The following is a 23,587-nucleotide window of genomic DNA, read 5'->3' as shown; positions in this document are numbered from 1 at the left end:
GTGCGGTGCATGTGTTATAGGGCAGTGCTGGGAGCAGTGTACAGGGTCTGTGCGGTGTATGTGTTATAGGGCATTGCTGGAAGCAGTGTACAGGGTCTGCGCGGTGTATGTGTTATAGGCAGTGCTTTAAGCAGTGTACAGGGTCTGCGCGGTGCATGTGTTATAGGCAGTGCTTTAAGCAGTGTACAGGGTCTGCGCGGTGCATGTGTTATAGGGCAGTGCTGGGAGCAGTGTACAGGGTCTGCGCGGTGCATGTGTTATAGGGCAGTGCTGGAAGCAGTGTACAGGGTCTGCGCGGTGCATGTGTTATAGGGCAGTGCTGGAAGCAGTGTACAGGGTCTGCGCGGTGCATGTGTTATAGGGCAGTGCTGGGAGCAGTGTACAGGGTCTGTGCGGTGCATGTGTTATAGGGCAGTGCTGGGAGCAGTGTACAGGGTCTGTGCGGTGTATGTGTTATAGGGCAGTGCTGGAAGCAGTGTACAGGGTCTGCGCGGTGTATGTGTTATAGGCAGTGCTTTAAGCAGTGTACAGGGTCTGCGCGGTGCATGTGTTATAGGGCAGTGCTGGGAGCAGTGTACAGGGTCTGCGCGGTGCATGTGTTATAGGGCAGTGCTGGGAGCAGTGTACAGGGTCTGCGCGGTGTATGTGTTATAGGGCAGTGCTGGAAGCAGTGTACAGGGTCTGCGCGGTGCATGTGTTATAGGGCAGTGCTGGGAGCAGTGTACAGGGTCTGTGCGGTGTATGTGTTATAGGGCAGTGCTGGGAGCAGTGTACAGGGTCTGCGCGGTGCATGTGTTATAGGGCAGTGCTGGGAGCAGTGTACAGGGTCTGCGCGGTGCATGTGTTATAGGGCAGTGCTGGGAGCAGTGTACAGGGTCTGTGCGGTGTATGTGTTATAGGGCAGTGCTGGGAGCAGTGTACAGGGTTTGTGCGGTGTATGTGTTATAGGGCAGTGCTGGGAGCAGTGTACAGGGTCTGTGCGGTGCATGTGTTATAGGGCAGTGCTGGAAGCAGTGTACAGGGTCTGTGCGGTGTATGTGTTATAGGGCAGTGCTGGGAGCAGTGTGCAGGGTCTGCGCGGTGCATGTGTTATAGGGCAGTGCTGGGAGCAGTGTACAGGGTCTGCGCGGTGCATGTGTTATAGGGCAGTGCTGGGAGCAGTGTACAGGGTCTGTGCGGTGTATGTGTTATAGGGCAGTGCTGGGAGCAGTGTACAGGGTTTGTGCGGTGTATGTGTTATAGGGCAGTGCTGGGAGCAGTGTACAGGGTCTGTGCGGTGCATGTGTTATAGGGCAGTGCTGGAAGCAGTGTACAGGGTCTGTGCGGTGTATGTGTTATAGGGCAGTGCTGGGAGCAGTGTGCAGGGTCTGCGCGGTGCATGTGTTATAGGGCAGTGCTGGGAGCAGTGTACAGGGTCTGCGCGGTGCATGTGTTATAGGGCAGTGCTGGGAGCAGTGTACAGGGTCTGTGCGGTGCATGTGTTATAGGGCAGTGCTGGGAGCAGTGTACAGGGTCTGTGCGGTGCATGTGTTATAGGGCAGTGCTGGGAGCAGTGTACAGGGTCTGTGCGGTGCATGTGTTATAGGGCAGTGCTGGGAGCAGTGTACAGGGTCTGTGCGTGTATGTGTTATAGAGCAGTGCTGGGAGCAGTGTACAGGGTCTGCGCGGTGCATGTGTTATAGGGCAGTGCTGGGAGCAGTGTACAGGGTCTGCGCGGTGCATGTGTTATAGGGCAGTGCTGGGAGCAGTGTACAGGGTCTGTGCGTGTATGTGTTATAGAGCAGTGCTGGGAGCAGTGTACAGGGTCTGCGCGGTGCATGTGTTATAGGGCAGTGCTGGGAGCAGTGTACAGGGTCTGCGCGGTGCATGTGTTATAGGGCAGTGCTGGGAGCAGTGTACAGGGTCTGCGCGGTGCATGTGTTATAGGGCAGTGCTGGGAGCAGTGTACAGGGTCTGCGCGGTGCATGTGTTATAGGGCAGTGCTGGGAGCAGTGTACAGGGTCTGTGCGTGTATGTGTTATAGAGCAGTGCTGGGAGCAGTGTACAGGGTCTGCGCGGTGCATGTGTTATAGGGCAGTGCTGGGAGCAGTGTACAGGGTCTGCGCGGTGCATGTGTTATAGGGCAGTGCTGGGAGCAGTGTACAGGGTCTGTGCGGTGCATGTGTTATAGGGCAGTGCTGGGAGCAGTGTACAGGGTCTGTGCGATGCATGTGTTATAGGGCAGTGCTGGGAGCAGTGTACAGGGTCTGCGCGGTGCATGTGTTATAGGGCAGTGCTGGGAGCAGTGTACAGGGTCTGCGCGGTGTATGTGTTATAGGGCAGTGCTGGGAGCAGTGTACAGGGTCTGCGCGGTGCATGTGTTATAGGGCAGTGCTGGGAGCAGTGTACAGGGTCTGTGCGGTGCATGTGTTATAGGGCAGTGCTGGGAGCAGTGTACAGGGTCTGTGCGGTGCATGTGTTATAGGGCAGTGCTGGGAGCAGTGTACAGGGTCTGCGCGGTGCATGTGTTATAGGGCAGTGCTGGGAGCAGTGTACAGGGTCTGCGCGGTGTATGTGTTATAGGACAGTGCTGGAAGCAGTGTACAGGGTCTGCGCGGTGCATGTGTTATAGGGCAGTGCTGGGAGCAGTGTACAGGGTCTGTGCGGTGCATGTGTTATAGGGCAGTGCTGGGAGCAGTGTACAGGGTCTGTGCGGTGCATGTGTTATAGGGCAGTGCTGGGAGCAGTGTACAGGGTCTGCGCGGTGCATGTGTTATAGGGCAGTGCTGGGAGCAGTGTACAGGGTCTGTGCGGTGTATGTGTTATAGGGCAGTGCTGGAAGCAGTGTACAGGGTCTGCGCGGTGCATGTGTTATAGGGCAGTGCTGGGAGCAGTGTACAGGGTCTGCGCGGTGCATGTGTTATAGGGCAGTGCTGGGAGCAGTGTACAGGGTCTGTGCGGTGCATGTGTTATAGGGCAGTGCTGGGAGCAGTGTACAGGGTCTGCGCGGTGCATGTGTTATAGGGCAGTGCTGGAAGCAGTGTACAGGGTCTGCGCGGTGCATGTGTTATAGGGCAGTGCTGGGAGCAGTGTACAGGGTCTGCGCGGTGTATGTGTTATAGGCAGTGCTGGAAGCAGTGTACAGGGTCTGCGCGGTGCATGTGTTATAGGGCAGTGCTGGGAGCAGTGTACAGGGTCTGCGCGGTGTATGTGTTATAGGGCAGTGCTGGAAGCAGTGTACAGGGTCTGCGCGGTGTATGTGTTATAGGGCAGTGCTGGAAGCAGTGTACAGGGTCTGTGCGGTGTATGTGTTATAGGGCAGTGCTGGGAGCAGTGTACAGGGTCTGTGCGGTGTATGTGTTATAGGGCAGTGCTGGGAGCAGTGTACAGGGTCTGTGCGGTGTATGTGTTATAGGGCAGTGCTGGAAGCAGTGTACAGGGTCTGCGCGGTGCATGTGTTATAGGGCAGTGCTGGGAGCAGTGTACAGGGTCTGCGCGGTGCATGTGTTATAGGCAGTGCTTTAAGCAGTGTACAGGGTCTGCGCGGTGCATGTGTTATAGGGCAGTGCTGGAAGCAGTGTACAGGGTCTGCGCGGTGCATGTGTTATAGGGCAGTGCTGGAAGCAGTGTACAGGGTCTGCGCGGTGTATGTGTTATAGGGCAGTGCTGGGAGCAGTGTACAGGGTCTGCGCGGTGCATGTGTTATAGGGCAGTGCTGGGAGCAGTGTACAGGGTCTGCGCGGTGCATGTGTTATAGGGCAGTGCTGGGAGCAGTGTACAGGGTCTGCGCGGTGCATGTGTTATAGGGCAGTGCTGGAAGCAGTGTACAGGGTCTGTGCGGTGTATGTGTTATAGGGCAGTGCTGGGAGCAGTGTACAGGGTCTGCGCGGTGCATGTTTTATAGGGCAGTGCTGGGAGCAGTGTACAGGGTCTGCGCGGTGCATGTGTTATAGGGCAGTGCTGGGAGCAGTGTACAGGGTCTGCGCGGTGCATGTGTTTATAGGGCAGTGCTGGGAGCAGTGTACAGGGTCTGCGCGGTGCATGTGTTATAGGGCAGTGCTGGAAGCAGTGTACAGGGTCTGCGCGGTGCATGTGTTATAGGGCAGTGCTGGGAGCAGTGTACAGGGTCTGCGCGGTGCATGTGTTTATAGGGCAGTGCTGGGAGCAGTGTACAGGGTCTGCGCGGTGTATGTGTTATAGGCAGTGCTGGAAGCAGTGTACAGGATCTGCGCGGTGCATGTGTTATAGGGCAGTGCTGGGAGCAGTGTACAGGGTCTGTGCGGTGTATGTGTTATAGGGCAATGCTGGGAGCAGTGTACAGGGTCTGTGCGGTGTATGTGTTATAGGGCAGTGCTGGGAGCAGTGTACAGGGTCTGTGCGGCGTATGTGTTATAGGGCAGTGCTGGAAGCAGTGTACAGGGTCTGTGCGGTGTATGTGTTATAGGGCAGTGCTGGAAGCAGTGTACAGGGTCTGTGCGGTGTATGTGTTATAGGGCAGTGCTGGGAGCAGTGTACAGGGTCTGTGCGGTGTATGTGTTATAGGGCAGTGCTGGGAGCAGTGTACAGGGTGTGTGCGGTGTATGTGTTATAGGGCAGTGCTGGAAGCAGTGTACAGGGTCTGTGCGGTGTATGTGTTATAGGGCAGTGCTGGGAGCAGTGTACAGGGTCTGTGCGGTGTATGTGTTATAGGGCAGTGCTGGGAGCAGTGTGCAGGGTCTGTGCGGTGTATGTGTTATAGGGCAGTGCTGGAAGCAGTGTACAGGGTCTGTGCGGTGTATGTGTTATAGGGCAGTGCTGGGAGCAGTGTACAGGGTCTGTGCGGTGTATGTGTTATAGGGCAGTGCTGGGAGCAGTGTACAGGGTCTGCGCGGTGTATGTGTTATAGGGCAGTGCTGGGAGCAGTGTACAGGGTCTGTGCGGTGCATGTGTTATAGGGCAGTGCTGGGAGCAGTGTACAGGGTCTGTGCGGTGCATGTGTTTATAGGGCAGTGCTGGAAGCAGTGTACAGGGTCTGTGCGGTGCATGTGTTATAGGGCAGTGCTGGGAGCAGTGTACAGGGTCTGTGCGGTGCATGTGTTATAGGGCAGTGCTGGAAGCAGTGTACAGGGTCTGCGCGGTGCATGTGTTATAGGGCAGTGCTGGAAGCAGTGTACAGGGTCTGTGCGGTGCATGTGTTATAGGGCAGTGCTGGAAGCAGTGTACAGGGTCTGCGCGGTGCATGTGTTATAGGGCAGTGCTGGAAGCAGTGTACAGGGTCTGCGCGGTGCATGTGTTATAGGGCAGTGCTGGGAGCAGTGTACAGGGTCTGTGCGGTGCATGTGTTATAGGGCAGTGCTGGGAGCAGTGTACAGGGTCTGTGCGGTGTATGTGTTATAGGGCATTGCTGGAAGCAGTGTACAGGGTCTGCGCGGTGTATGTGTTATAGGCAGTGCTTTAAGCAGTGTACAGGGTCTGCGCGGTGCATGTGTTATAGGCAGTGCTTTAAGCAGTGTACAGGGTCTGCGCGGTGCATGTGTTATAGGGCAGTGCTGGGAGCAGTGTACAGGGTCTGCGCGGTGCATGTGTTATAGGGCAGTGCTGGAAGCAGTGTACAGGGTCTGCGCGGTGCATGTGTTATAGGGCAGTGCTGGAAGCAGTGTACAGGGTCTGCGCGGTGCATGTGTTATAGGGCAGTGCTGGGAGCAGTGTACAGGGTCTGTGCGGTGCATGTGTTATAGGGCAGTGCTGGGAGCAGTGTACAGGGTCTGTGCGGTGTATGTGTTATAGGGCAGTGCTGGAAGCAGTGTACAGGGTCTGCGCGGTGTATGTGTTATAGGCAGTGCTTTAAGCAGTGTACAGGGTCTGCGCGGTGCATGTGTTATAGGGCAGTGCTGGGAGCAGTGTACAGGGTCTGCGCGGTGCATGTGTTATAGGGCAGTGCTGGGAGCAGTGTACAGGGTCTGCGCGGTGTATGTGTTATAGGGCAGTGCTGGAAGCAGTGTACAGGGTCTGCGCGGTGCATGTGTTATAGGGCAGTGCTGGGAGCAGTGTACAGGGTCTGTGCGGTGTATGTGTTATAGGGCAGTGCTGGGAGCAGTGTACAGGGTCTGCGCGGTGCATGTGTTATAGGGCAGTGCTGGGAGCAGTGTACAGGGTCTGCGCGGTGCATGTGTTATAGGGCAGTGCTGGGAGCAGTGTACAGGGTCTGTGCGGTGTATGTGTTATAGGGCAGTGCTGGGAGCAGTGTACAGGGTTTGTGCGGTGTATGTGTTATAGGGCAGTGCTGGGAGCAGTGTACAGGGTCTGTGCGGTGCATGTGTTATAGGGCAGTGCTGGAAGCAGTGTACAGGGTCTGTGCGGTGTATGTGTTATAGGGCAGTGCTGGGAGCAGTGTGCAGGGTCTGCGCGGTGCATGTGTTATAGGGCAGTGCTGGGAGCAGTGTACAGGGTCTGCGCGGTGCATGTGTTATAGGGCAGTGCTGGGAGCAGTGTACAGGGTCTGTGCGGTGTATGTGTTATAGGGCAGTGCTGGGAGCAGTGTACAGGGTTTGTGCGGTGTATGTGTTATAGGGCAGTGCTGGGAGCAGTGTACAGGGTCTGTGCGGTGCATGTGTTATAGGGCAGTGCTGGAAGCAGTGTACAGGGTCTGTGCGGTGTATGTGTTATAGGGCAGTGCTGGGAGCAGTGTGCAGGGTCTGCGCGGTGCATGTGTTATAGGGCAGTGCTGGGAGCAGTGTACAGGGTCTGCGCGGTGCATGTGTTATAGGGCAGTGCTGGGAGCAGTGTACAGGGTCTGTGCGGTGCATGTGTTATAGGGCAGTGCTGGGAGCAGTGTACAGGGTCTGTGCGGTGCATGTGTTATAGGGCAGTGCTGGGAGCAGTGTACAGGGTCTGTGCGGTGCATGTGTTATAGGGCAGTGCTGGGAGCAGTGTACAGGGTCTGTGCGTGTATGTGTTATAGAGCAGTGCTGGGAGCAGTGTACAGGGTCTGCGCGGTGCATGTGTTATAGGGCAGTGCTGGGAGCAGTGTACAGGGTCTGCGCGGTGCATGTGTTATAGGGCAGTGCTGGGAGCAGTGTACAGGGTCTGTGCGTGTATGTGTTATAGAGCAGTGCTGGGAGCAGTGTACAGGGTCTGCGCGGTGCATGTGTTATAGGGCAGTGCTGGGAGCAGTGTACAGGGTCTGCGCGGTGCATGTGTTATAGGGCAGTGCTGGGAGCAGTGTACAGGGTCTGCGCGGTGCATGTGTTATAGGGCAGTGCTGGGAGCAGTGTACAGGGTCTGCGCGGTGCATGTGTTATAGGGCAGTGCTGGGAGCAGTGTACAGGGTCTGTGCGTGTATGTGTTATAGAGCAGTGCTGGGAGCAGTGTACAGGGTCTGCGCGGTGCATGTGTTATAGGGCAGTGCTGGGAGCAGTGTACAGGGTCTGCGCGGTGCATGTGTTATAGGGCAGTGCTGGGAGCAGTGTACAGGGTCTGTGCGGTGCATGTGTTATAGGGCAGTGCTGGGAGCAGTGTACAGGGTCTGTGCGGTGCATGTGTTATAGGGCAGTGCTGGGAGCAGTGTACAGGGTCTGCGCGGTGCATGTGTTATAGGGCAGTGCTGGGAGCAGTGTACAGGGTCTGCGCGGTGTATGTGTTATAGGGCAGTGCTGGGAGCAGTGTACAGGGTCTGCGCGGTGCATGTGTTATAGGGCAGTGCTGGGAGCAGTGTACAGGGTCTGTGCGGTGCATGTGTTATAGGGCAGTGCTGGGAGCAGTGTACAGGGTCTGTGCGGTGCATGTGTTATAGGGCAGTGCTGGGAGCAGTGTACAGGGTCTGCGCGGTGCATGTGTTATAGGGCAGTGCTGGGAGCAGTGTACAGGGTCTGCGCGGTGTATGTGTTATAGGACAGTGCTGGAAGCAGTGTACAGGGTCTGCGCGGTGCATGTGTTATAGGGCAGTGCTGGGAGCAGTGTACAGGGTCTGCGCGGTGCATGTGTTATACACATACACCGCGCAGACCCTGTACACTGCTCCCAGCACTGCCCTATAACACATGCACCGCGCAGACCCTGTACACTGCTTCCAGCACTGCCCTATAACACATACACCGCACAGACCCTGTACACTGCTCCCAGCACTGCCCTATAACACATGCACCGCACAGACCCTGTACACTGCTCCCAGCACTGCCCTATAACACATGCACCGCACAGACCCTGTACACTGCTCCCAGCACTGCCCTATAACACATGCACCGCGCAGACCCTGTACACTGCTTCCAGCACTGCCCTATAACACATACACCGCACAGACCCTGTACACTGCTCCCAGCACTGCCCTATAACACATGCACCGCACAGACCCTGTACACTGCTCCCAGCACTGCCCTATAACACATGCACCGCACAGACCCTGTACACTGCTCCCAGCACTGCCCTATAACACATACACGCACAGACCCTGTACACTGCTCCCAGCACTGCCCTATAACACATACACCGCACAGACCCTGTACACTGCTCCCAGCACTGCCCTATAACACATGCACCGCACAGACCCTGTACACTGCTCCCAGCACTGCCCTATAACACATGCACCGCACAGACCCTGTACACTGCTTCCAGCACTGCCCTATAACACATACACCGTGCATACCCTGTACACTGCTTCCAGCTTGTATGTTCTATTCACATCACTTTGCAAATAAGACGCATTTTAATGGAAAAAGTAGCGAGAAAAATACACTCAGCGGTCAGTGTCATGTGACGGCGTGGTATGACTAAAAGTGAGGTTTAATATGCAAGGAGGCGAGATGTAAGGGGGCACATCTGTATATTTGCTGCTCTGCTGGGAAGATGTGGATATGTTGGGGTGATTGCGGGTTCAGCAGGGCGAGGGAGGGAAGAGGCCTGTGGGCGGCTTACGCTGAGACGTGCTAGATCTGACCCCAGTGACTTACTGATGTTATACACGGTGCAGGGTGTTCAGAGAGACGGCGTCCAGTATACCCATATACTTACATGTCCACTGATGTGACCACCTGTGTCGCCATGCACTCTATTATGCTAGGAACGCTACTGAATGGGCACTGAAATCTGCTCCATCTGCTGATTATATGTGTAGAGACACTATGTCCAATCTCATGACGTATGATCTTACCCTAGGGCTTCATATGGACAGCACTCCCTATCGTGCCTGAAATCAGCTGCAGTCAGTGGCCTGGGAGCGTGGATCCACAGGCAGGACGGGGTAAATCTACGGAACCCAGTAAGATTGTGCCACAGCTTAATGGGGCAGATATACTAACCTGGAGACGGCATAAGGAAGTGATAAACCAGTGATAAGTGCAAAGTGATAAACGCACCAGCCAATCAGCTCCAACATGTAAATTAACAGTTAGGATCTGATTGGCTGGTGCGTTTATCACCTTGCACTTATCACTGGTTTATCACTTCCTTATGCCGTCCAGGCTTAGTACATCTGCCCCATTGTGTGCCGTGTAGAACAGAGGGAAAGGAGTACAGACATAGCCACGCTCATCTAGTGTGGCTACATCCTAAACATGCACTGATGGTGCGGCTATGCGACGCGGCACCTACCCAAGCCGAGGCAGCACACAAATATACTCTTGTCCATGCTAATGGGGTGTGTATATGACGCGCACGCACCACGGACGTGCCTGCACCCTGCGACTGCCGGGGAGCGGATGTAAGCACGATGTGCGTGGCTACCTCTGTATGCAACACTGTTGCGTCATAGACCAAGAAACACCTAATAATGTCACCCATGTTCCTTGTCACTAAACCAAGCTATTATACTACCACAGGACTAGCAAAGAGAAGAGAAACAATGACACCTCTACTTAACGGCGAGCTTTGTAATCAGGATTATTAGCGATATCAGCACTAGGAGAGAACCCTATAATACAGTTATACAGAATATTTACATGATACAAAACACAAGTATATCTAGGGCTGGAGTCACTGGTGGGAATGGAACACTGGCGGAGCTCTTACCTAGAAGCAGTCTGCTCTCCGGCACGCCAGACGCCACTTCTTCTCTGATTAAATCGCTCAGGATGTGGCACATGGAGTCCACCGAGTCCAGGTGTTCCGGGCAATCACGGGAGATTTTATACCTATCAAACCAGACATTGGACACGGCTCCCTGCATCGGTGTATAGGGCCTAGGGATAGAGATATAACAGTGAGGCCACGTCTTCTCTACACCACAATACACTGCATACGTACAGGACAGAGATATAACAGTGAGGTCACGTCTTCTCTACACCACAATACATTGCATACGTACAGGGCTCCCTGCATCGGTGTATAGGGCCTAGGGACAGAGATATAACAGTGAGGTCACGTCTTCTCTACACCACAATACACTGCATACGTACAGGGCTCCCTGCATCGGTGTATAGGGCCTAGGGACAGAGATATAACAGTGAGGTCACGTCTTCTCTACACCACAATACACTGCATACGTACAGGGCTCCCTGCATCGGTGTATAGGGCCTAGGGACAGAGATATAACAGTGAGGTCACGTCTTCTCTACACCACAATACACTGCATACGTACAGGGCTCCCTGCATCGGTGTATAGGGCCTAGGGACAGAGATATAACAGTGAGGTCACGTCTTCTCTACACCACAATACACTGCATACGTACAGGACTCCCTGCATCGGTGTATAGGGCCTAGGGACAGAGATATAACAGTGAGGCCACGTCTTCTCTACACCACAATACACTGCATACGTACAGGGCTCCCTGCATCGGTGTATAGGGCCTAGGGACAGAGATATAACAGTGAGGCCACGTCTTCTCTACACCACAATACACTGCATACGTACAGGGCTCCCTGCATCGGTGTATAGGGCCTAGGGACAGAGATATAACAGTGAGGTCACGTCTTCTCTACACCACAATACACTGCATACGTACAGGGCTCCCTGCATCGGTGTATAGGGCCTAGGGACAGAGATATAACAGTGAGGTCACGTCTTCTCTACACCACAATACACTGCATACGTACAGGGCTCCCTGCATCGGTGTATAGGGCCTAGGGACAGAGATATAACAGTGAGGTCACGTCTTCTCTACACCACAATACACTGCATACGTACAGGGCTCCCTGCATCAGTGTATAGGGCCTAGGACAGAGATATAACAGTGAGGTCACGTCTTCTCTACACCACAATACACTGCATACGTACAGGGCTCCCTGCATCGGTGTATAGGGCCTAGGGACAGAGATATAACAGTGAGGTCACGTCTTCTCTACACCACAATACACTGCATACGTACAGGGCTCCCTGCATCAGTGTATAGGGCCTAGGACAGAGATATAACAGTGAGGTCACGTCTTCTCTACACCACAATACACTGCATACGTACAGGGCTCCCTGCATCGGTGTATAGGGCCTAGGGACAGAGATATAACAGTGAGGTCACATCTTCTCTACACCACAATACACTGCATACGTACAGGGCTCCCTGCATCAGTGTATAGGGCCTAGGACAGAGATATAACAGTGAGGCCACGTCTTCTCTACACCACAATACACTGCATACGTACAGGGCTCCCTGCATCGGTGTATAGGGCCTAGGGACAGAGATATAACAGTGAGGTCACGTCTTCTCTACACCACAATACACTGCATACGTACAGGGCTCCCTGCATCGGTGTATAGGGCCTAGGGACAGAGATATAACAGTGAGGTCACGTCTTCTCTACACCACAATACACTGCATACGTACAGGGCTCCCTGCATCGGTGTATAGGGCCTAGAGACAGAGATATAACAGTGAGGTCACGTCTTCTCTACACCACAATACACTGCATACGTACAGGGCTCCCTGCATCGGTGTATAGGGCCTAGGGACAGAGATATAACAGTGAGGTCACGTCTTCTCTACACCACAATACACTGCATACGTACAGGGCTCCCTGCATCGGTGTATAGGGCCTAGGGACAGAGATATAACAGTGAGGTCACGTCTTCTCTACACCACAATACACTGCATACGTACAGGGCTCCTTGCATCGGTGTATAGGGCCTAGGGACAGAGATATAACAGTGAGGTCACGTCTTCTCTACACCACAATACACTGCATACGTACAGGGCTCCCTGCATCGGTGTATAGGGCCTAGGGACAGAGATATAACAGTGAGGTCACGTCTTCTCTACACCACAATACACTGCATACATACAGGACTCCCTGCATCAGTGTATAGGGCCTAGGGACAGAGATATAACAGTGAGGTCACGTCTTCTCTACACCACAATACACTGCATACGTACAGGGCTCCCTGCATCGTGTATATGGCCTAGGGACAGAGATATAACAGTGAGGTCACGTCTTCTCTACACCACAATACACTGCATACGTACAGGGCTCCCTGCATCGGTGTATATGGCCTAGGGACAGAGATATAACAGTGAGGTCACGTCTTCTCTACACCACAATACACTGCATACGTACAGGGCTCCCTGCATCGGTGTATAGGGCCTAGGGACAGAGATATAACAGTGAGGTCACGTCTTCTCTACACCACAATACACTGCATACGTACAGGGCTCCCTGCATCGGTGTATAGGGCCTAGGGACAGAGATATAACAGTGAGGTCACGTCTTCTCTACACCACAATACACTGCATACGTACAGGGCTCCCTGCATCGGTGTATAGGGCCTAGGGACAGAGATATAACAGTGAGGTCACGTCTTCTCTACACCACAATACACTGCATACGTACAGGGCTCCCTGCATCGGTGTATAGGGCCTAGAGACAGAGATATAACAGTGAGGTCACGTCTTCTCTACACCACAATACACTGCATACGTACAGGGCTCCCTGCATCGGTGTATAGGGCCTAGGGACAGAGATATAACAGTGAGGTCACGTCTTCTCTACACCACAATACACTGCATACGTACAGGGCTCCTTGCCTCGGTGTATAGGGCCTAGGGACAGAGATATAACAGTGAGGTCACGTCTTCTCTACACCACAATACACTGCATACGTACAGGGCTCCCTGCATCGGTGTATAGGGCCTAGGGACAGAGATATAACAGTGAGGTCACGTCTTCTCTACACCACAATACACTGCATACGTACAGGGCTCCCTGCATCGGTGTATAGGGCCTAGGGACAGAGATATAACAGTGAGGTCACGTCTTCTCTACACCACAATACACTGCATACGTACAGGGCTCCCTGCATCGGTGTATAGGGCCTAGAGACAGAGATATAACAGTGAGGTCACGTCTTCTCTACACCACAATACACTGCATACGTACAGGGCTCCCTGCATCGGTGTATAGGGCCTAGGGACCGAGATATAACAGTGAGGCCACGTCCTCTCTACACAATACACTGCATACGTACAGGGCTCCCTGCATCGGTGTATAGGGCCTAGGGACAGAGATATAACAGTGAGGCCACGTCTTCTCTACACCACAATACACTGCATACGTACAGGGCTCCCTGCATCGGTGTATAGGGCCTAGGGACAGAGATATAACAGTGAGGTCACGTCCTCTCTACACAATACACTGCATACGTACAGGGCTCCCTGCATCGGTGTATAGGGCCTAGGGACAGAGATATAACAGTGAGGCCACGTCTTCTCTACACCACAATACACTGCATACGTACAGGGCTCCCTGCATCGGTGTATAGGGCCTAGGGACAGAGATATAACAGTGAGGCCACGTCTTCTCTACACCACAATACACTGCATACGTACAGGGCTCCCTGCATCGGTGTATAGGGCCTAGGGACAGAGATATAACAGTGAGGTCACGTCTTCTCTACACCACAATACACTGCATACGTACAGGGCTCCCTGCATCGGTGTATAGGGCCTAGGGACAGAGATATAACAGTGAGGTCACGTCTTCTCTACACCACAATACACTGCATACGTACAGGGCTCCCTGCATCGGTGTATAGGGCCTAGGGACAGAGATATAACAGTGAGGTCACGTCTTCTCTACACCACAATACACTGCATACGTACAGGGCTCCCTGCATCAGTGTATAGGGCCTAGGACAGAGATATAACAGTGAGGTCACGTCTTCTCTACACCACAATACACTGCATACGTACAGGGCTCCCTGCATCAGTGTATAGGGCCTAGGACAGAGATATAACAGTGAGGCCACGTCTTCTCTACACCACAATACACTGCATACGTACAGGGCTCCCTGCATCGGTGTATAGGGCCTAGGGACAGAGATATAACAGTGAGGTCACGTCTTCTCTACACCACAATACACTGCATACGTACAGGGCTCCCTGCATCGGTGTATAGGGCCTAGGGACAGAGATATAACAGTGAGGTCACGTCTTCTCTACACCACAATACACTGCATACGTACAGGGCTCCTTGCATCGGTGTATAGGGCCTAGGGACAGAGATATAACAGTGAGGTCACGTCTTCTCTACACCACAATACACTGCATACGTACAGGGCTCCCTGCATCGGTGTATAGGGCCTAGGGACAGAGATATAACAGTGAGGTCACGTCTTCTCTACACCACAATACACTGCATACGTACAGGGCTCCCTGCATCGGTGTATAGGGCCTAGGGACAGAGATATAACAGTGAGGTCACGTCTTCTCTACACCACAATACACTGCATACGTACAGGGCTCCCTGCATCGGTGTATAGGGCCTAGAGACAGAGATATAACAGTGAGGTCACGTCTTCTCTACACCACAATACACTGCATACGTACAGGGCTCCCTGCATCGGTGTATAGGGCCTAGGGACAGAGATATAACAGTGAGGTCACGTCTTCTCTACACCACAATACACTGCATACGTACAGGGCTCCCTGCATCGGTGTATAGGGCCTAGAGACAGAGATATAACAGTGAGGTCACGTCTTCTCTACACCACAATACACTGCATACGTACAGGGCTCCCTGCATCGGTGTATAGGGCCTAGGGACAGAGATATAACAGTGAGGTCACGTCTTCTCTACACCACAATACACTGCATACGTACAGGGCTCCTTGCCTCGGTGTATAGGGCCTAGGGACAGAGATATAACAGTGAGGTCACGTCTTCTCTACACCACAATACACTGCATACGTACAGGGCTCCCTGCATCGGTGTATAGGGCCTAGGGACAGAGATATAACAGTGAGGTCACGTCTTCTCTACACCACAATACACTGCATACGTACAGGGCTCCCTGCATCGGTGTATAGGGCCTAGGGACAGAGATATAACAGTGAGGTCACGTCTTCTCTACACCACAATACACTGCATACGTACAGGGCTCCCTGCATCGGTGTATAGGGCCTAGAGACAGAGATATAACAGTGAGGTCACGTCTTCTCTACACCACAATACACTGCATACGTACAGGGCTCCCTGCATCGGTGTATAGGGCCTAGGGACCGAGATATAACAGTGAGGCCACGTCCTCTCTACACAATACACTGCATACGTACAGGGCTCCCTGCATCGGTGTATAGGGCCTAGGGACAGAGATATAACAGTGAGGCCACGTCTTCTCTACACCACAATACACTGCATACGTACAGGGCTCCCTGCATCGGTGTATAGGGCCTAGGGACAGAGATATAACAGTGAGGTCACGTCCTCTCTACACAATACACTGCATACGTACAGGGCTCCCTGCATCGGTGTATAGGGCCTAGGGACAGAGATATAACAGTGAGGCCACGTCTTCTCTACACCACAATACACTGCATACGTACAGGGCTCCCTGCATCGGTGTATAGGGCCTAGGGACAGAGATATAACAGTGAGGCCACGTCTTCTCTACACCACAATACACTGCATACGTACAGGGCTCCCTGCATCGGTGTATAGGGCCTAGGGACAGAGATATAACAGTGAGGTCACGTCTTCTCTACACCACAATACACTGCATACGTACAGGGCTCCCTGCATCGGTGTATAGGGCCTAGGGACAGAGATATAACAGTGAGGTCACGTCTTCTCTACACCACAATACACTGCATACGTACAGGGCTCCCTGCATCGGTGTATAGGGCCTAGGGACAGAGATATAACAGTGAGGTCACGTCTTCTCTACACCACAATACACTGCATACGTACAGGGCTCCCTGCATCAGTGTATAGGGCCTAGGACAGAGATATAACAGTGAGGTCACGTCTTCTCTACACCACAATACACTGCATACGTACAGGGCTCCCTGCATCAGTGTATAGGGCCTAGGGACAGAGATATAACAGTGAGGTCACGTCTTCTCTACACCACAATACACTGCATACGTACAGGGCTCCCTGCATCAGTGTATAGGGCCTAGGACAGAGATATAACAGTGAGGCCACGTCTTCTCTACACCACAATACACTGCATACGTACAGGGCTCCCTGCATCGGTGTATAGGGCCTAGGGACAGAGATATAACAGTGAGGTCACGTCTTCTCTACACCACAATACACTGCATACGTACAGGGCTCCCTGCATCGGTGTATAGGGCCTAGGGACAGAGATATAACAGTGAGGTCACGTCTTCTCTACACCACAATACACTGCATACGTACAGGGCTCCTTGCATCGGTGTATAGGGCCTAGGGACAGAGATATAACAGTGAGGTCACGTCTTCTCTACACCACAATACACTGCATACGTACAGGGCTCCCTGCATCGGTGTATAGGGCCTAGGGACAGAGATATAACAGTGAGGTCACGTCTTCTCTACACCACAATACACTGCATACGTACAGGGCTCCCTGCATCGGTGTATAGGGCCTAGGGACAGAGATATAACAGTGAGGTCACGTCTTCTCTACACCACAATACACTGCATACGTACAGGGCTCCCTGCATCGGTGTATAGGGCCTAGAGACAGAGATATAACAGTGAGGTCACGTCTTCTCTACACCACAATACACTGCATACGTACAGGGCTCCCTGCATCGGTGTATAGGGCCTAGGGACAGAGATATAACAGTGAGGCTACGTCTTCTCTACACCACAATACACTGCATACGTACAGGGCTCCCTGCATCGGTGTATAGGGCCTAGGGACAGAGATATAACAGTGAGGCCACGTCTTCTCTACACCACAATACACTGCATACGTACAGGACAGAGATAATAAGAATTTACTTACCGATAATTCTATTTCTCGGAGTCCGTAGTGGATGCTGGGGTTCCTGAAAGGACCATGGGGAATAGCGGCTCCGCAGGAGACAGGGCACAAAAAGTAAAGCTTTAGGATCAGGTGGTGTGCACTGGCTCCTCCCCCTATGACCCTCCTCCAAGCCTCAGTTAGGATACTGTGCCCGGACGAGCGTACACAATAAGGAAGGATTTTGAATCCCGGGTAAGACTCATACCAGCCACACCAATCACACTGTACAACCTGTGATCTGAACCCAGTTAACAGTATGATAACAGCGGAGCCTCTGAAAAGATGGCTCACAACAATAATAACCCGATTTTTGTAACTATGTACAAGTAATGCAGATAATCCGCACTTGGGATGGGCGCCCAGCATCCACTACGGACTCCGAGAAATAGAATTATCGGTAAGTAAATTCTTATTTTCTCTATCGTCCTAGTGGATGCTGGGGTTCCTGAAAGGACCATGGGGATTATACCAAAGCTCCCAAACGGGCGGGAGAGTGCGGATGACTCTGCAGCACCGAATGAGAGAACTCCAGGTCCTCCTTAGCCAGGGTATCAAATTTGTAGGATTTTACAAACGTGTTTGCCCCTGACTAAATAGCCGCTCGGCAAAGTTGTAAAGCCGAGACCCCTCGGGCAGCCGCCCAAGATGAGCCCACCTTCCTTGTGGAATGGGCATTTACATATTTTGGCTGTGGCAGGCCTGCCACAGAATGTGCAAGCTGAATTGTATTACACATCCAACTAGCAATAGTCTGCTTAGAAGCAAGAGCACCCAGTTTGTTGGGTGCATACAGGATAACAGCAAGTCAGTTTTCCTGACTCCAGCCGTCCTGGAACCTATACTTTCAGGGCCCTGACAACATCCAGCAACTTGGAGTCCTCCAAGTCCCTAGTAGGCGCAAGGCACCACAATAAGCTGGTTCAGGTGAAACACTGACACCACCTTAGGGAGAGAACTGGGGACGAGTCCGCAGCTCTGCCCTGTCCGAATGGACAAATAGATATGGGCTTTTTTGAGAAAAAAACCCACCAATTTGACACTCGCCTGGCCCAGGCCAGAGCCAAGAGCATGGTCACTTTTCATGTGAGATGCTTCAAATCCACAGATTTGACTGGTTTTAAACCAATGTGATTTGAGGAATCCCAGAACTACGTTGAGATCCCACAGTGCCACTGGAGGCACAAAAGGGGGATGTATATGCAATACTCCCTTGACAAACTTCTGGACTTCAGGAACTGAAGCCAATTCTTTCTGGAAGAAAATCGACAGGGCCGAAATTTGAACCTTAATGGGCCCCAATTTGAGGCCCATAGACACTCCTGTTTGCAGGAAATGCAGGAATCGACCGAGTTGAAATTTCTTCGTGGGGCCTTCCTGGCCTCACACCACGCAACATATTTCCGCCACATGTGGTGATAATGTTGTGCGGTCACCTCCTTCCTGGCTTTGACCAGGGTAGGAATGACCTCTTCCGGAATGCCTTTTTCCCTTAGGATCCGGCGTTCCACCGCCATGCCGTCAAACGCAGCTGCGGTAAGTCTTGGAACAGACATGGTACTTGCTGAAGCAAGTCCCTTCTTAGCGGCAGAGGCCATAAGTCCTCTGTGAGCATCTCTTGAAGTTCCGGGTACCAAGTCCTTCTTGGCCAATCCGGAGCCATGAGTATAGTTCTTACTCCTCTACGTCTTATAATTCTCAGTACCTTAGGTATGAGAAGCAGAGGAGGGAACACATACACCGACTGGTACACCCACGGTGTTACCAGAACGTCCACAGCTATTGCCTGAGGGTCTCTTGACCTGGCGCAATACCTGTCCCGTTTTTTGTTCAGACGGGACGCCATCATGTCCACCTTTGGTATTTCCCAACGGTTCACAATCATGTGGAAAAACTTCCCGATGAAGTTTCCACTCTCCCGGGTGGAGGTCGTGCCTGCTGAGGAAGTCTGCTTCCCAGTTTCCACTCCCGGAATGAAACACTGCTGACAGTGCTATCACATGATTTTCCGCCCAGCGAAAAGTCCTTGTAGTTTTTGCCATTGCCCTCCTGCTTCTTGTGCCGCCCTGTCTGTTTACGTGGGCGACTGCCGTGATGTTTTTCCCACTGGATCAATACCGGCTGACCTTGAAGCAGAGGTCTTGCTAAGCTTAGAGCATTATAAATTTACCCTTAGCTCCAGTATATTTATGTGGAGAAAAGTCTCCAGACTTGATCACACTCCCTGGAAATTTTTCCTTGTGTGACTGCTCCCCAGCCTCTCGGGCTGGCCTCCGTGGTCACCAGCATCCAATCCTGAATGCCGAATCTGCGGCCCTCTAGAAGATGAGCACTCTGTAACCACCACAGGAGAGACACCCTTGTCCTTGGATATAGGGTTATCCGCTGATGCATCTGAAGATGCGATCCGGACCATTTGTCCAGCAGATCCCACTGAAAAGTTCTTGCGTGAAATCTGCCGAATGGAATTTCTTCGTAGGAAACCACCATTTTTACCAGGACCCTTGTGCAATGATGCACTGACACTTTTCCTGGTTTTAGGAGGTTCTTGACTAGCTCGGATAACTCCCTGGCTTTCTCTTCCGGGAGAAACACCTTTTTCTGGACTGTGTCCAGAATCATCCCTAGGCACAGCAGACGTGTCGTCAGGATCAGCTGCGATTTTGGAATATTTAGAATCCATCCGTGCTGTTGTAGCAGTATCCGAGATAGTGCTACTCCGACCTCCAACTGTTCCCTGGACTTTGCCCTTATCAGGAGATCGTCCAAGTAAGGGGTAATTAAGACGCCTTTTCTTCGAAGAAGAATCATCATTTCGGCCATTACCTTGGTAAAGACCCGGGGTGCCGTGGACAATCCAAACGGCAGCGTCTGAAACTGACAGTGACAGTTCTATACCACGAACCTGAGGTACCCTTAGTGAGAAGGGCAAATTTGGGACATGGAGGTAAGCATCCCTGATGTCCCGGGACACTATATAGTCCCCTTCTTCCTGGTTCGTTATCACTGCTCTGAGTGACTCCATCTTGATTTGAACCTTTGTAAGTGTTCAAATTTTTTTAGATTTAGAATAGGTCTCACCTAGCCTTCTGGCTTCAGTACCACAATATAGTGTGGAATAATACCCCTTTCCTTGTTGTAGGAGGGGTAATTTGATTATCACCTGCTGGGAATACAGCTTGTGAATTTTTTCCCATACTGCCTCCTTGTCGGAGGGAGACCTTGGTAAAGCAGACTTCAGGAGCCTGCGAGGGGGAAACGTTTCGACATTCCAATCTGTACCACTGGGATACTACTTGTAGGATCCAGGGGTCCTGTACGGTCCCAGCGTCATGCTGAGAGCTTGGCAGAAGCGGTGGAAGGCTTCTGTTCCTGGGAATGGGCTGCCTGCTGCAGTCTTCTTCCCTTTCCTCTATCCCTGGGCAAATATGACTCTTATAGGGACGAAAGGACTGAGGCTGAAAAGACGGTGTCTTTTTCTGCAGAGATGTGACTTAGGGTAAAAACGGTGGATTTTCCAGCAGTTGCCGTGGCCACCAGGTCCGATGGACCGACCCCAAATAACTCCTCTTCCTTTATACGGCAATACACCTTTGTGCCGTTTGGAATCTGCATCACCTGACCACTGTCGTGTCCATAAACATCTTCTGGCAGATATGGACATCGCACTTACTCTTGATGCCAGAGTGCAAATATCCCTCTGTGCATCTCGCGTATATAGAAATGCATCCTTTAAATGCTCTATAGTCAATAAAATACTGTCCCTGTCAAGAGTATCAATATTTTTAGTCAGGGAATCCGACCAAACCACCCCAGCTCTGCACATCCAGGCTGAGGCGATCGCTGGTCGCAGTATAACACCAGTATGTGTGTATATACTTTTATATGATATTTTCCAGCCTCCTGTCAGCTGGCTCCTTGAGGACGGCCCTATCTATAGACGGTACCGCCACTTGTTTTGATAAGCGTGTGAGCGCCTTATCCACCCTAAGGGGTGTTTCCCAACGCGCCCTAACTTCTGGCGGGAAAGGGTATACCGCCAATAATTTTCTATCGGGGGGAACCCACGCATCATCACACACTTCATTTAATTTATCTGATTCAGGAAAAACTACAGGTAGTTTTTTTCACATCCCACATAATACCCTCTTTTGTGGTACTTGTAGTATCAGAAATATGTAACACCTCCTTCATTGCCCTTAACGTGTGGCCCTAATAAGGAATACGTTTGTTTATTCACCGTCGACACTGGATTCAGTGTCCGTGTCTGTGTCTGTGTCGACCGACTAAGGTAAACGGCCGTTTTAAAACCCCTGACGGTGTTTTTGAGACGTCTGGACCGGTACTAATTGTTTGTCGGCCGTCTCATGTCGTCAACCGACCTTGCAGCGTGTTGACATTATCACGTAATTCCCTAAATAAGCCATCCATTCCGGTGTCGACTCCCTAGAGAGTGACATCACCATTACAGGCAATTGCTCCGCCTCCTCACCAACATCGTCCTCATATATGTCGACACACACGTACCGACACACAGCACACACACAGGGAATGCTCTGATAGAGGACAGGACCCACTAGCCCTTTGGAGAGACAGAGGGAGAGTTTGCCAGCACACACCAAAAAACGCTATAATTATATAGGGACAACCTTATATAAGTGTTTTCCCTTATAGCATCTTAATATATATATAAGCATATCGCCAAATTAGTGCCCCCCCCTCTCTGTTTTAACCCTGTTTCTGTAGTGCAGTGCAGGGGAGAGCCTGGGAGCCTTCCCTCCAGCCTTTCTGTGAGGGAAAATGGCGCTGTGTGCTGAGGAGATAGGCCCCGCCCCTTTTTCGGCGGGCTCGTCTCCCGCTCTTCAACGGATTCTGGCAGGGGTTAAATATCTCCATATAGCCCCCGGAGGCTATATGTGAGGTATTTTTTTGCCAAAAAATAGGTTTACATTGCCTCCCAGGGCGCCCCCCTCCCAGCGCCCTGCACCCTCAGTGACTGCCGTGTGAAGTGTGCTGAGAGCAATGGCGCACAGCTGCAGTGCTGTGCGCTACCTTAAGAAGACTGAGGAGTCTTCTGCCGCCGATTCTGGACCTTCTTCTCTTTTCAGCATCTGCAAGGGGGCCGGCGGCGAGGCTCCGGTGACCATCCAGGCTGTACCTGTGATCGTCCCTCTGGAGCTAATGTCCAGTAGCCAAAGAAGCCAATCCATCCTGCACGCAGGTGAGTTCACTTCTTCTCCCCTAAGTCCCTCGTTGCAGTGATCCTGTTGCCAGCAGGACTCACTGTAAAATAAAAAAACCTAAGCTAAACTTTTCTAAGCAGCTCTTTAGGAGAGCCACCTAGATTGCACCCTTCTCGGCCGGGCACAAAAATCTAACTGAGGCTTGGAGGAGGGTCATAGGGGGAGGAGCCAGTGCACACCACCTGATCCTAAAGCTTTACTTTTTGTGCCCTGTCTCCTGCGGAGCCGCTATTCCCCATGGTCCTTTCAGGAACCCTAGCATCCACTAGGACGATAGAGAAATAACAGTGAGGTCACGTCTTCTCTACACCACAATACACTGCATACGTACAGGACTCCCTGCATCAGTGTATAGGGCCTAGGGACAGAGATATAACAGTGAGGCCACGTCTTCTCTACACCATAATACATTGCATACGTACAGGGCTCCCTGCATCGGTGTATAGGGCCTAGGGACAGAGATATAACAGTGAGGTCACGTCTTCTCTACACCACAATACACTGCATACGTACAGGACTCCCTGCATCAGTGTATAGGGCCTAGGGACAGAGATATAACAGTGAGGCCACGTCTTCTCTACACCATAATACATTGCATACGTACAGGGCTCCCTGCATCGGTGTATAGGGCCTAGGGACAGAGATATAACAGTGAGGTCACGTCTTCTCTACACCACAATACACTGCATACGTACAGGACTCCCTGCATCAGTGTATAGGGCCTAGGGACAGAGATATAACAGTGAGGCCACGTCTTCTCTACACCATAATACATTGCATACGTACAGGGCTCCCTGCATCGGTGTATAGGGCCTAGGGACAGAGATATAACAGTGAGGTCACGTCTTCTCTACACCACAATACACTGCATACGTACAGGGCTCCCTGCATCGGTGTATAGGGCCTAGGGACAGAGATATAACAGTGAGGCTACGTCTTCTCTACACCACAATACACTGCATACGTACAGGGCTCACTGCATCAGTGTATAGGGCCTAGGGACAGAGATATAACAGTGAGGTCACATCTTCTCTACACCACAATACACTGCATACGTACAGGGCTCCCTGCATCGGTGTATAGGGCCTAGGGACAGAGATATAACAGTGAGGTCACGTCTTCTCTACACCACAATACACTGCATACGTACAGGGCTCCCTGCATCGGTGTATAGGGCCTAGGGACAGAGATATAACAGTGAGGTCACGTCTTCTCTACACCACAATACACTGCAGATG

General features: G+C 52.1%; 1 protein-coding gene across 1 annotated transcript in view; it reads right to left on the bottom strand.

The window, feature by feature from the left end:
- LYPLAL1 (lysophospholipase like 1) overlaps positions 1-23,587 on the bottom strand; it is a 190,077-nt gene that overhangs the window by 25,435 nt on the left and 141,055 nt on the right. Inside the window, exon 3 of the mRNA XM_063919124.1 lies at positions 9,961-10,130. Within this exon, the coding sequence (XP_063775194.1) occupies positions 9,961-10,130 (170 nt within the window). The remainder of the gene's footprint in view (positions 1-9,960; positions 10,131-23,587) is intronic.

Source organism: Pseudophryne corroboree, chromosome 4 (assembly GCF_028390025.1).
Source record: "Pseudophryne corroboree isolate aPseCor3 chromosome 4, aPseCor3.hap2, whole genome shotgun sequence".
NCBI lineage: Eukaryota > Metazoa > Chordata > Amphibia > Anura > Myobatrachidae > Pseudophryne > Pseudophryne corroboree.
Note: the sequence above shows the minus strand (reverse complement) of the source record. Positions and strands in the feature narration are given on the sequence as shown.